Source organism: Podarcis cretensis, assembly GCF_951804945.1.
Source record: "Podarcis cretensis genome assembly, chromosome: 2".
NCBI classification, from domain to species: domain Eukaryota; kingdom Metazoa; phylum Chordata; class Lepidosauria; order Squamata; family Lacertidae; genus Podarcis; species Podarcis cretensis.
Window position 1 is genome coordinate 6576605 of NC_137171.1, and position 13377 is coordinate 6589981.

The 13377-nt window shown below is 44.1% G+C and overlaps 1 protein-coding gene across 6 annotated transcripts in view; it reads left to right on the plus strand.

Annotated features, from left to right (window-relative positions):
- LOC307210720 (retinol dehydrogenase 7-like) overlaps positions 1–13377 on the plus strand; it is a 149893-nt gene that overhangs the window by 132250 nt on the left and 4266 nt on the right. For 2 of the 6 annotated variants that reach the window (XM_079966877.1, XM_079966875.1), the window contains exons 2-4: positions 2626–2817; positions 7040–7361; positions 9033–9291. In XM_079966877.1, coding sequence (XP_079823003.1) covers positions 7049–7361; positions 9033–9291 — 572 coding nt within the window. In that variant the 5' untranslated portion in view covers positions 2626–2817; positions 7040–7048. Of the gene's footprint in view, positions 1–1719; positions 1792–1867; positions 2818–6761; positions 6935–7039; positions 7362–9032; positions 9292–13377 lie in introns of those variants that run through there. The other 4 variants (XM_079966878.1, XM_079966876.1, XM_079966880.1 and 1 more) reach the window with 4 other exon arrangements.

Genomic DNA, 13377 nt, shown 5'->3' on the forward strand with positions numbered 1-13377 from the left:
AGTGATTGCATTATGCAAGATAAGTCACTCGTTGGAACAACTCCACAAGAAGACAGATGTTATGACTACTAAAATTGATAACTTGGGACAAAAAGTGACTAATTTGGTACAAAAAGTGAACATCAATACAGAAATTATTCAGGATCTGATACAGGAATCTACTTTGACAGGGCAAATTGTCGAGAAGGCGAAGGAGAAAGTTGCTGTTGTTGAACCTAAAGTAATACAAGTGGGAGCCCCAGCCTTACAGAGGCAAATTGAGGACTATAAGTTGAGGCCTTTTATGATTGAATTTAGAAAAAGTCAGATTTTGAGGATCGGAGCCCTGCCTGGACTGGAGAAGGAAAGTTGGATAGATCCCTTCATGCAGGGATTTACTGACTTTTGGGATTTGGACTTGGGTCGTGAGGAGATTGGAGCTGTGGGGGCCTTTGGATTTGGAGGAATTTTGAAACATGTCCTGAAATACCTTATGGATTTTAGATTTAACCATGGAGATTTGGTTGACCTGTCGAGAAGGAATAAAAGCATTGCTAGGTTGGAGCTTCACCGAGATCTGCTCTTCAGTATCAAAGGAAGGAAAATAAGAACAAGATCAGTAGAAGACAAAGTAAAGTGCATGTATAAATATGAAGAAGACCTGCAGAAGGGACTTGGAAAAGAGTTAAGAGCCTCGGACAGAAGATCACCAGGTTGATGGACTATATGGAATTGACGAATGACTGGCAGTATCCGAGACCAGGGAGAAGAGATGGCGGAAGAAGATTGGAAAAAGTTTAAAGTTTATTTTTAGAAATAGAAATATTGTAAAATTACTGAGTATTAGAAAAATTTTGGAACGAAATCTTATGGCTTTAGTAGAAATGTTATAAAGAGTTAAGTATAAATAAGCATTATAGTATTAATGGAAAATAAGGGTAAAAATAAGTTAAGATATTTATATGACAGAAAATAGAGAAAGATGGAAAGGAATTGCTGAAATAATTAATAGAAGTGGAATACAAAAAGGGAGGTGAGAGGAGGTCGATGAAACAAGGGTATGAAAGACAGAGTACTGAAATGGTATGATGTATATTTTTAAGTTGTTTTTGTTTTGTTTTGTTTAGGTCAATGTGTCAATGTTGTGTTTTGTATTGTTTATATATTGCATTGTATTGTTTTTTTTCCCTTTCTTGTTTTTTCCCTTTCTTGTTTTGTCTTTTTTCTTCTCTTTCTTTTTTGTAAGTTTTAAAAGTAATAAATATTATTTTTTTAAAAAATATGCCATGTCAGGCAAGCTTTTGCCCTTTATCACTCCTTTCAGTTCTGAATGGTTTCAGCACTCCAAGTTATTGACATCCACACTATGTAAACAATAAGCGAACTGACAAAAAATTAGCCATGTGGAAAGTTCTTTTCTTTGGCATCCAAAATAGTTCCAGATGTTCCTCATTTGATTTAGCTATCATAGGGAGCACTGGCGGAGGAAGAGGAGTGCGGGGGGAGTGCGCCGCCCCTGGCAGCGCAATCCCGGTGCAGTGCCATCGCGGCTGCCCCCCTGCCCCAGCTGGGCACCACGCCCCCAGGACCTCGTCTTCTCTTTGCCCCCCGGTGCCGGAGCATGAAGCTCTGCAACTGATAGGAAGAGATGCCCAGAAGGCAATCTTTCCCCAGAAGATTAAATTTGCCTCCTGTGTTGTTACAGGTCTAATATTTCATTAGTTTATTTCTAATATGCAGGTTGCAAATCATTCTAACCGCTCTTCCTGCACACCAGCAGCAGAAAGGAAACCTACGGGACCACCTCTCCTGGTCTGCCCCGCGGAGGACTTTAAGGTCCATAAATAGCAACACTCTAGAGGTCCCGGGCCCTAAGGAAGTCAGATTGGCCTCAGCCAGGGCCAGGGCCTTTTCCACACTGGCTCCAGCCTGGTGGAACGCTGTGTCTCATGAGACCAGGGCCCTGCAGGATCTGATTTCCTTCCGCAGGGCCTGTAAGACAGAGTTGTTCTGCCTGGCCTTTGGCTTGGAATCAGCCTGACCCCTCCCCCTCTTTCCTTTTCTTTCTGTGATGGAACTCCTATTTGGGGATTTCCCTGATTTTTTCTGGCCCACGTAGGACCAGTCTGGATAGTTGGCCGAGGTGAAGATTTGATGTTTTCTCCCCCCAAACAGTTTTTGATCTGGGCTTCCACTGAAATGAGGCTGCATTTTAAGTTGTACTTGAATCCTGTTCAAGTTGTATTTTAATCAATTGTTTTTATACCTGATGTTAGCCGCCTTGAGCCCGGTCTTGGCCGGGGAGGGTGGAGTATAAATATATATATAAATCTTTAAAAGTAATTTGTGGAGTCTTTCTCTATATATGTACTAGAATTCATGCACCAAAGCAAGCTGGCCGGGTGCAGCCTCACCCTTCCTACTCTAGGTGAAATGTAATTTTGCAAGCACTCTGCCCATCTTTCTATCAGCAGGAGGGATGTGCTTCTGCAAGAAAGATACGCTCAACCCCAGGCTTTCTTCCTGCTCTAGAAAAAAGATTTATTTGCTCTATCCATACATGAACAGGACACAGGGGAAAGGCGCTGAATGTGTGGCACAGAGCTCTGCAGTGGGAGGAATTTGGTATGTTTCCCTCACCAACAGATTTCCCAATTAGTTTAAAGAAGGCAGTTAAGTTTCGCCAATCCTTGCCAGAAGGGAGGAGCTCCCTTTGCAGCCAGTGGAGTATGAAAAACAGCAGCAGGCAGATAAGGAGCAACTGCAAACGGGAGAAGGAAGCATTGCTTTTCCTGCCGCACAACTGAAGTTGAGAGCCTTTCCTCTAACCAGCTGCAGGTCTGTCTCTTCCCTTTTCAAAATAAAGTACAGTGGTGCCTCGCAAGACGAAAAGAATCCATTCCGCGATTCTCTTCGTCTAGCGGTTTTTTCGTCTTGCGAAGCAAGCCCATTGACGGCTTAGCAGATTAGCGCTATTAGCGTATTAGCGGCTTTTAGTGGCTTTTAGTGGCTTATCAGCTTAGCGGATAAGCGGTTAAGCGGCTTAGAAAAAGGGGGGGGGAAAGGAAAAAAAAAGTCGGAAAAACTCGCAAGCCCATAGGGAAATTCATTTTGCGAAGCGCCTCCAAAACGGAAAACCCTTTTGTCTAGCGGGTTTTCCGTCTTGCGAGGCATTCGTCTTGCAGGGCACCACTGTAAAATAAAAATTGTCCAGCAGCACCTTATAGACCAACTAAGTTTCTTTTGGTATAAGCTTTCGTGTGGATGTGTATCTGAAGAAGTGTGCAGACACATGGAAGTTTATACCAGAACAAACCTAGTTGGTCTATATGGAGCTACTGAACAATTCTTTATTTTTTATTTTGACTGTGTGAGACCCACACGGCTACCTACCTGAATCTTCCCTTTTCAATTATACATGATAGTAACTTCCTGTCTCCACTAACATGTCCTTATAACAACTTTCTTTCAAGCTAATATTCAGTAGGTGACACTTTTCTCAAGCTTCAGGCTGGGGGAGAGAGGAAACTTCACTTCCTGAATTTCTTCTTCCTGGGCACCCTTTAAAGGCCGAGAAACATTTCCAGAAAAAGTTCAGAACTTTATTTTTTTTTTTTTTAAAAAAATATTTATTAAGATTTTACAAAATCAAGAATACAAAAATGCATAGTAAAACAAGAAAACAGAAGAAAACTCTCGAACAAAAATACAAAAATACAAGATACAAAAAACCCCAAGAAAAATAGAGAAATAGAAAAAAGAAAGTTAAAACAAATCCATTTTTTATAACTTAAAACTCATTAACTTATTTCTTTGACTTCCTCACACCTCCCCTTTTTGTATTCCCATTAAGATATTCAAATCAGCAAATCCTTACTCTCTTTCATTTATCTTAACTCTAAATCTTAACATATTGTAACCCTATAATTTCACCAGTTTTTTAATTCATTTTTACATACTCTTTTTAACTTTGTTGCTAATGCCACTTGTTTTCAGTCCAACATCATTTTAACATTCATTAATTTTACAGTGTTTCTGCAAATAATCTTTAAATTTCTTCCAATCTTCGTCCACCAACTCTTCTCCCAGGTCTCGGATTCTTCCAGTCATTTCTGCTAATTCCATATAGTCCATCACCTTCATCTGCCACTCTTCCTGGGTGGGTATATCTTGTGTCTTCCAATACTTTGCAATAAGTATTCTTGCTGCTGTTGTTGCATACATAAAGAAAGTTCTATCCTTCTTTAGCACCAATTGGCCGACCATGCCCAGGAGAAAGGCCTCTGGTTTCTTCAAGAAGGTATACTTAAATACCTTTTTCATTTCATTATAAATCATCTCCCAGAAAGCCTTAATCTTTGGGCACGTCCACCAAAGGTGAAAGAATGTACCTTCGTTGTCTTTACATTTCCAACATTTGTTCTCGGGCAAATGATATATTTTTGCAAGCTTGACTGGTGTCATGTACCACCTGTAGATCATTTTCATAATATTCTCTCTTAAGGCATTGCATGCCGTAAATTTCATACAACTTTTCCCAGTCAGCAAACATGATATTATGACCAATATCTTGTGCCCATTTAATCATGGCTGATTTAACAGTTTCATCCTGAGTATTCCATTTTAACAGCAAGTTATACATTCTTGAAAGTATCTTAGTTTTGGGATCTAACAGTTCTGTTTCCAATTTTGATTTTTCCACCTGGAAGCCAATTTTTTTATCCAAATTGTAGGCCTCTCTTATTTGAAAATAATGAAGCCAGTCTCGCACTTTATTTTTTAATTTCTCAAAACTCTGCAGTTTCAATTTGTCTCCTTCTTGTTCCAGTATTTCCCAATATTTCGGCCATTTGGCCTCCATATTGAGTCTTTTCAAAGCCTTTGCTTCCATTGGTGACAACCACCTTGGGGTTTTATTTTCCAATAAGTCTTTATATCTTGTCCAGACATTAAACAATGCTTTCCTGACAATATGGTTTTTAAATGCTTTATGTACTTTAACCTTGTCATACCACAAGTATGCATGCCACCCAAAAGCATTATTAAAACCTTCTAAATCCAAAATGTCTGTGTTCTCAAGAAGCAGCCATTCTTTCAGCCAGCAAAATGCTGCTGATTCATAATAGAGTTTAAGGTCTGGCAGGGCAAATCCACCTCTATCCTTTGCATCAGTAAGTATTTTAAATTTTATTCTAGGCTTTTTGCCCTGCCAGACAAATCTAGAAATATCTCTCTGCCACTTCTTGAAACAGTCCATCTTGTCCAAAATTTGCAGTGATTGAAACAGAAATAACATTTTTGACAATACATTCATCTTTATGGCAGCAATTCGACCCAACAAGGAAAGCTTTAGATTTGACCATATTTCTAAATCTTTTTTCACTTCTGCCCAACATTTCTCGTAGTTATCTTTAAAAAGATTTAGGTTCTTAGCAGTCATATTAACCCCTAGATATTTCACTTTCTTAGCCAATGTTAAACCTGTCTCCTTCTGAAACCTCTCTTTCTCAATCGATGTAAAATTTTCTCAAGCACTTTAGTTTTTGACTTGTTCAGCTTAAATCCTGCCACATGACCAAATTCTTGAATCATTTCTAATACTCTTTTCGTACTAGATTCTGGCTCCTGTAATGTCAAAATGAGGTCATCTGCAAACGCTTTCAATTTGTATTGTTTGGCTCCGACCTGAATACCTTTAATCAAACGGTCCCTCTGTATCATGTTCAGCAAAACCTCCAGGACCGAAATAAAAAGCAATGGGGAAATTGGGCAGCCTTGTCGTGTCCCTTTCTCTATCTTAAATTCCTCTGTCATCACATTATTAACTATTAACTTAGCCTTTTGTTCTGAGTAAATTTCACTTATACCATTTTCAAACCCTTGACCCACCCCCATTCCCTGAAGATTCTTCTTCATAAAACTCCAAGAAATATTGTCAAAGGCTTTTTCCGCATCTATAAAAATTAAAACTGCTTTGGTATTGATATTCACTTGCAACATCTCCAAAATATTAATTATATTCCTCATATTGTCAGACAAGTGTCTACCTGGGAGAAAGCCTGCTTGGTCCTTATGTATCTCTTCGACTAATACCTTTTTAAATCTATTAGACAAAATATCAGCAAAAATTTTATAATCCACATTAAGCAGGGATATGGGGCAGTAGTTCTTAAGTTGTGTCTTTTCAGACTCAGTTTTCGGTATAAGTGTGATGTAAGCTTCCTTCCACGACTCTGGCGCCTTTTCCCCCTCCAAGATCTCATTACAAACCTCCTTTAGTGGCTGAATTAACCAGCCTTTCAAGGCCCTATAGTATTTGGAGGTTAGTCCATCCGGCCCTGGAGATTTACCCAACTGCATATTCTGAATGGCACCTTCTACCTCCTGTTCTGTAATTTTGTGGTTCAACATTGTCTTCTTTTCTTGAGAGATTTTTTGTAATCCATTTGTTCTTAGAAATTGGTCTATATCAGTCTCTTTCTGTGGCCCTTGTGTATATAGTTGTTTAACGTATTTCTGGAAGCACCTTCTAATTTCCAATGGATTCTGTACATTCTTTCCTTCCACATCTAGGTTTGTGATAGTGTTTAATTTCTGTCTTTTTTTCATCTGCCAAGCTAGCAGTTTCCCACATTTATTGGCCAATTCAAATGTCTTTTGTCTCATCTGTTTAATTTTCCATTCTACTTCCTGATTTATCATTTTCATATATTGTACTTGATATAAATTTATTTCTCTCAGAATCTCTTGCGACTTTGGTTTCGCTCTTAATTTCTAAAAGTTCAGAACTTTAAAAGGTACATGCAAGTCATTAGGTTATCTTCTGATCAGTTTGCTAGACCTGTTTTTCTTTAACCTGCCTCTGCTCCAAGCAGCTCATTGCACCATGCAAAAATTCTCCTTTCCGTCAACAACACTGCAAGGGAGGCGAAATTCAGCAGTGGCAACATAAAAGGTCTCCCGCTGAGCTCTGTGGTGGAGTAGGGATTTGACTTTTGCCCCTCCAAGTCCTGCCAGGGGTGTGCATGCTTCCTAATGCTTGAATTCTTTTTCCCTGCAGGTTTCAGCCATGTGGCTCTACCTGGCTGCCCTGCTGGGGCTTTACTTCCTTCGCCGATGGTACCAGGAGAGACAGATGGTGGAGAACCTGATGGAGAAATATGTCTTCATCACGGGGTGTGACTCTGGCTTTGGAAACCTACTTGCCAAGCAGCTGGATGCCCGGGGCCTGCGGGTGCTGGCAGCCTGTCTCACGCAGAAGGGGGCAGAGCAGCTGGGCAAGGCCACCTCAGAGCGCTTGAAAACCACCATTCTGGATGTGAGCAGCACAGAGAGTGTGGCGGCAGCGACGGAGTGGGTGAAAGGGTGCACTGGGAACAAAGGTGACTGTCGACCTTCCTTGTGCTGCCTCTGCGCTATTGGTGGGACGGGGGATTAGAATTGCCTCTCTGTATTCATTTGTAGGCCACTTCCCCCACATAATTGTGCCCAAAGTGGCTCACAATGTTCGAAAGGAAGAATAAGCATAACAATTCAAGAAATAGCTTAGAAATAATCATTATGAGCATTCAATAATAAATATCAGAGCCAGCTCCAGACATTTGGGTGCTTGGGAGCATGGGACACCCCCTCTGAGAATCCCGGGAATTGTCGTTTGTCAAGGATGCTGAGTTGAAAAGTTGAAACAACATTCCAGCTTGACAGATATTTTCTCTAGTCTTTGGGGTTCCCACGCTAAGTCAAACTCTTGGTGTGGGGAAAGAGAATTGATTGTTTTAAGTGCAAAGGGAAAAGAAGAAGAATGATATGAAAATAGAAGGTAAATTTAACAGAGATGGGCATAGGCATTTTTTTTGTTCTTTTGGTTACTTTTTAAATACAGAGATACCTCTAGTTACGTGCTTAATTTGTTCCAGACGTCTGTTCTTAACCTGAAGCACCACTTTAGCTATTGGGGCCTCCCACTGCTGCCACGCCGCTGCACGATTTTTGTTCTCATCCTGAAACAAAGTTTTTAACCCAAGGTACTATTTCTGGGTTAGGGGAGTCTGTAACCTGAACCTGAGGTACCACTGGGGTTTTGCTGCGTGAGGAGTTTCTGAATGCAGCAAAACTCTGGGCAGCAGCAGCGTGGCAACCCCAGAATCCCAACCCACAACACACAGCAGCCACTGTGCCACACTATAGACCCCCATGCTGCCCTATGCCCCCCCCTATAAGGGCAGACCCTCCCACAAGGGCAGACCCCCCATGCTGCTGCTGGGCAGGAAAGAAAGGGAGAGAAAAGCAAGCAAGCTTTTTCATTGTGATTGACAATGAATTGGGGGGGGGGGGGCTTGTATGCAAATCAGCAGCCTGCCACCACTGTAGCTGCTGGGCAAATTAGCAAAGTCCTTTCCCAGATCTCATCCTTTGCAAGTCTTGCTTTCACCGCTGCCAAGCATACAAAAATGTCTGCTCCGCTATTACAAGGAAGGTATTGCTGGCTTGGCTGGAGAAACTGCTTCTCACTTCTTCTCTGCCCTCACCTCTGCCCACCCACAAGGAGGGTTCGCAGAAGCAGCTTGGCCAGGTGACCGGTGTGTCTTGGTGGGGTTTCCACTTGTCCCTTGTAATAGGAGATTGTCCCTTATTTTAAGGGGAAATGCTGCATAATAATAATAATAATAATAATAATAATAATAATACTACCCTTATGGTCAATGTACAACCTGTGTACAATCAAATTAACCGAGCCTCCCCTCCCCCCAAACACTCAATTTCATTGCACTCTGTGTGCTTGTCGCACAACACACCAACCCCGAAAGTCAGTTGTCCCTTATGTCTGCCTTGCTTTCTTTCCCCCTCCTCCTCTTCTGCTGAGCTCAGCTCCTCCCTCCCATCTCTACCAGAGCTGCTGCCTCTCTCCTGCCTGTCCACTTTCCATTTCTCTCTCTTTCTCTCCCCCTTTCCCTAACTCCCTCCCTCCAGTTACACTAAATCCAGTGAGAGACACAGATAAATTCATGTAGGTTATGGTTGCTAATAGGAAAAACATCTGTTCTTTCTCACAGGGCTTTGGGGCTTGGTGAACAACGCAGGCACAGCTCTCCCATCAGGTCCCAACGAATGGCTGACCAAAGATGACTTTGCAAAGGTGATCAATGTCAACCTTCTTGGGATGATTGATGTGACGCTACACATGGTGCCCCTGGTGAGGAGAGCCAGAGGGAGGGTGGTCAACATCTCCAGTGTGAATGGACGCCTGGTAATCTATGGAGGTGGTTACTGCCCATCCAAGTTTGGTGTGGAAGCCTTCTCTGACAGCCTGAGGTAAAAACAGCAGTTCTTTAATGTCTTCTTTTGCTTACTTTAGTGCAACATCTGCCACACTCCCTAACCACTTGCCAGGCTGGAAGTGGCTGATGCGAGTCCTCCTGGTTTAGTTGCCAAGTCTGGGGAAAGTGGGCTGCAGGGAAGAAAGAGCTGGGAAATATGGCAGCTGCCCAGGGCTTTGCCCAAGACTCGCACAACTTGAGATGAATGTATCCAGGAAGGATCTCAAAAGAGAAGATAGACAGGGACTGGAAGGTGTCTAAAGCATACTTGCAAAACCATATTGGAAAATCAGAACTCCTATTAGAATAAACAAGTTCCGTTTTAAATACTGAAATACTAAATAAGATGGATAACAATGTGTAATAGAAAAAGAAGCATGAAATTAGGTTAAAGGTGGCGCTGTGGGTTAAAGCCTCAGCGCCTAGGGCTTGCCGATCGAAAGGTCGGCGGTTCGAATCCCTGCGGCGGGGTGCGCTCCCGCTGCTCGGTCCCAGCGCCTGCCAACCTAGCAGTTCGAAAGCACCTCCGGGTGCAAGTAGATAAATAGGGACCGCTTCCCAGCGGGAAGGTAAACGGCGTTTCCGTGTGCGGCTCTGGCTCGCCAGAGCAGCGATGTCACGCTGGCCACGTGACCCGGAAGTGTCTCCGGACAGCGCTGGCCCCTGGCCTCTTAAGTGAGATGGGCGCACAACCCCAGAGTCTGTCAAGACTGGCCCGTATGGGCAGGGGTACCTTTACCTTTACCTTTATGTGAAAGAAAGTAACAGAAGTGGATAGAAATTGCAATTGAGTAGATTGGAAGTCTAACACTAAGGTGGGGTGAGGGGTGGTGGATGGTGATGGGAAAAGGAATTATCTGTGGGATTGAGTGTAGGTGTGTTTGAACCTTTTTAAGGATTGTATGAAATGTATGTTTGTATGCTTGTATATTCGCAATATGTGTGTATTAATGCTGAATTATTTTTAATAATAAAAACTTTTTTAAAAGAAAAGAAAAAAAGAATGTATCCAGGCACAGGCCATGCCCACATCTGGCCTTGAACCAATCTTTTCAAATCACAAGCCCACAATTGGATGTGTGGCTCTCAGTCCAAGACCTTCTCATTAATGGTGAACATGCTATGGATGTCCCCCTGTTTTCCTTAGAATAGTTCGTGTAGAGTGTGGTGGTAAAGGGTTAACCTTTCTGTGTCTCATGTCTGAGGGAAGGGCTTCCACGGGAAGTCAGCCAGGATGTTACGTCACAGCTCTTTGTTGTGCTGTGAGAAGTGCTTTCGTTTTTCAGTCGGTCACTGCTCCGAGGAAGAAAGGAGTCAGAGAAAATGGAGCTGGATACTGATGGCCTGTAAATATGCTGTTTTTGCTTAATAAAATGCTTCTAGAATAGAGAAGCTGTCTGGACTTGATTTAATGTGTTTCTCACACGGACCAAAGCTGTGCATCTGCTAATTGCTTTCTCCCGGGGCTGCGCTTGAAAAGCTGGCACAATGGAAGCGTAAGCTGGACGGAAAAGCAATAAATCTTCAGGTTATGGAACCACGCCAAGAGTGTGAGAAAGAACATAACTTAAAAGCCTGCAGGCCAGCTTGATCTACTGCCAGACGCTTCAAAGGCAGATCTGAGTTTGCTGACGGAGGGGAACAATGGAACCAAGGCTTTCCGGAATGCCCGGTTTAGCAGAAGAGTGAGTATTCAAGCTACTCTAGCCGACAGAAGGGAAGGGGAAAGAATGGCCCATCCCCAGGGACAGGTCTTTGGGTTTAATATGCCGTGTCAGAGACTGAGTGGCCAAAAATGGCTGGAATGGTCTTTTGCAATGGAGTACCTGCTAGTGGGGGAGCAGCTGTGGCACTTGGTGCAACCCCCACAGCCTGAAGTTGGGAATGCAATGGCTGAGGAAGCTGCAGTTCAAACTGAGCTGAAACAGTGTGTGCTCAGAATTCTGGCCGAAAGTGTCGAGGCTTGTCTTTTGCCAGTCCTACAGGGTGCCAATGAGCCAAGGGTCGTTTGGGAATCCCTCCTAAAAGCTTGTGGAGCTGGAGTGGGAGGCAAGGGCCAGGAAGTGGCTGGAGTTGCACCAGAGGCGGCAGAGAGCCAAGATGGCGCTGGCCAGAGCCTTGAGAGCTCTTCGAAAGCTGAGAGGAGCTTTAAGCCCCCAAGGGGGAGTGAAGGGACTGTTGCTATTCCTGTTGCTGCTGGTGGTGCTGTTGCTGTGCCTGAGAGCTGTTTGGATGCTGCAACACATCTGTGTGAGGAGCCAGGAGAGAGGCTAAGCTCCGGGAGCCCTGCGCTCAGCAGAGGGGGTGCAGGCAAAAGCCCTGCCAGCAGTGGGGGGGGGCAGTCAGCAGTGAAAGCTCTGAGAAGCCTCTTTCTCCAAAAGCTTCCAAGTGTTGTTTTCATCCTGAGCTGGAGCCTAGCTGTGGGAAGCTTTGAGCTACTAGAGTTTCCAAGGTTGCCCATCTAGAAGAGCTGCTGATAACAGAGTCGGTGCAGTGTGAGAACGTCGGGAGAAGTCCAGTCTCTATGGCAACAGAGAGAGCTGCATCTACGGAAGCCGGGGGGAGACTGTTGCCATGACAGCCGCAGGGGACGTCTGCAGAGGCCCCAGTCAGGGGGGCAATGAGAGGGAAAGCGTTGCCATGGCAATTCTCAGGAATGTCAACAACCAGATACCCTCACTGTCGTCATAGACTCAGGAGCGACAAACACTCTAGTGCCCTCTCCTGATCTTTTGCGAAATTGCAGGACAGTAAAAACTGACAGATTTGTGACGCTTGCCCACATATCTGGCACCGCAGATTTGCTCATCTGATTGGAGTTATGTCAAAAAGGCACCTGAACTGACAGAAAGGTGCAAATTTAAGGCTTGTGACAAATTTTTGGATTGTCATGCTTCTAAACAGTCCAAGATTGTGACATGCTCTTATCCTAAGTCAGAGAAAAAGACCACTCAATCTTTTGAGTTAATTCATGCAGATTTGTGTGGTCCAATGTCAGCTGAGTCATTGGGTGGGTCAAAATTCTCTCTTCTCTTAATTGATGATTTTTCTCGGAATTAGTGGACTTTTGCTATGCGTACTAAAGGGGAGGCGGCTGGGTTGATAAGGGATTGGATCACTGCGGTTGAAGTGACCTTCTCCACCAAAGTCAAGAACTTCCAAAGTGACAGGGGTTCAGAGTTCACTGGTTCTGCTTTGCAGGATTTCTTTAGGGAGAAGGGGATTAGCCACTGATTGACCGCCCCCTACAGTCCACAGCAGAATGGAATCATGGAAAGGAAGAATAGGACGATTCAGGAAGCAGTGCCGTCCATTTTATGGGATGCAGGGCTATCCCAAAAGTTTTGGTCTGAAGCCTGGAGATTTGTGGTGTTTACGCAGAACAGAGTGTGCAACTCAAGTGTAGGGAACACACCCTATTTCCTGCTGCATGGTAAGAAGCCCAAGATGCACTACCTTCGTGTGTTTGGTTGTGAGGCCTGGGTTCTTATTCCAAAGGCTCTACGCAAGAAAGGTGAGCCAAGATCCAAGAAAATGATCTTTGTGGGGTATGAGCCTGGCTCAAAGCCTGGCGGTTCGCGTACCCAAGTGGAAACCAGTCAAGGTTGGTGATCAGCAATAGTGCTGAGTTCTGTGAACAGGCTGGGTGGTCATGTCTTCATGCTAATCCAGGCGTGCTTTCGCAGCAGTTCTATGACTCAGACGGTGAGGAGGAAGAGGAACTTGTTGCTGGGGACCGAAGTCCAGAGCAACGGGGTCCACCACAGGAACAGAGTCCAAGGCAGGGACAGCTCAGGATCCCTCAGAGGGGGGAACCTAGAACACCTCCTCCAGCAACTGTCAAGTCTGAGGCAAAGAGTGAGCCTTCCTCACCTGCTGGACCAGCTGTAAGGCCCAAAAGGCGCAGCAGGTCAGAGGGGGAAGACACTGAAGTTGAGGATGATTTAGTAGGACCCAGTGAGTCAGAAGGACCACCAGGGGTCACACTGAGGAGGTCAGCGAGGTCAACCAAGGGGAAGCCTCCAGATCGTTTTGAAGCTACAGGTGTCTGGGTGGGTGTAGCCAGGTGTGAACCTGAATC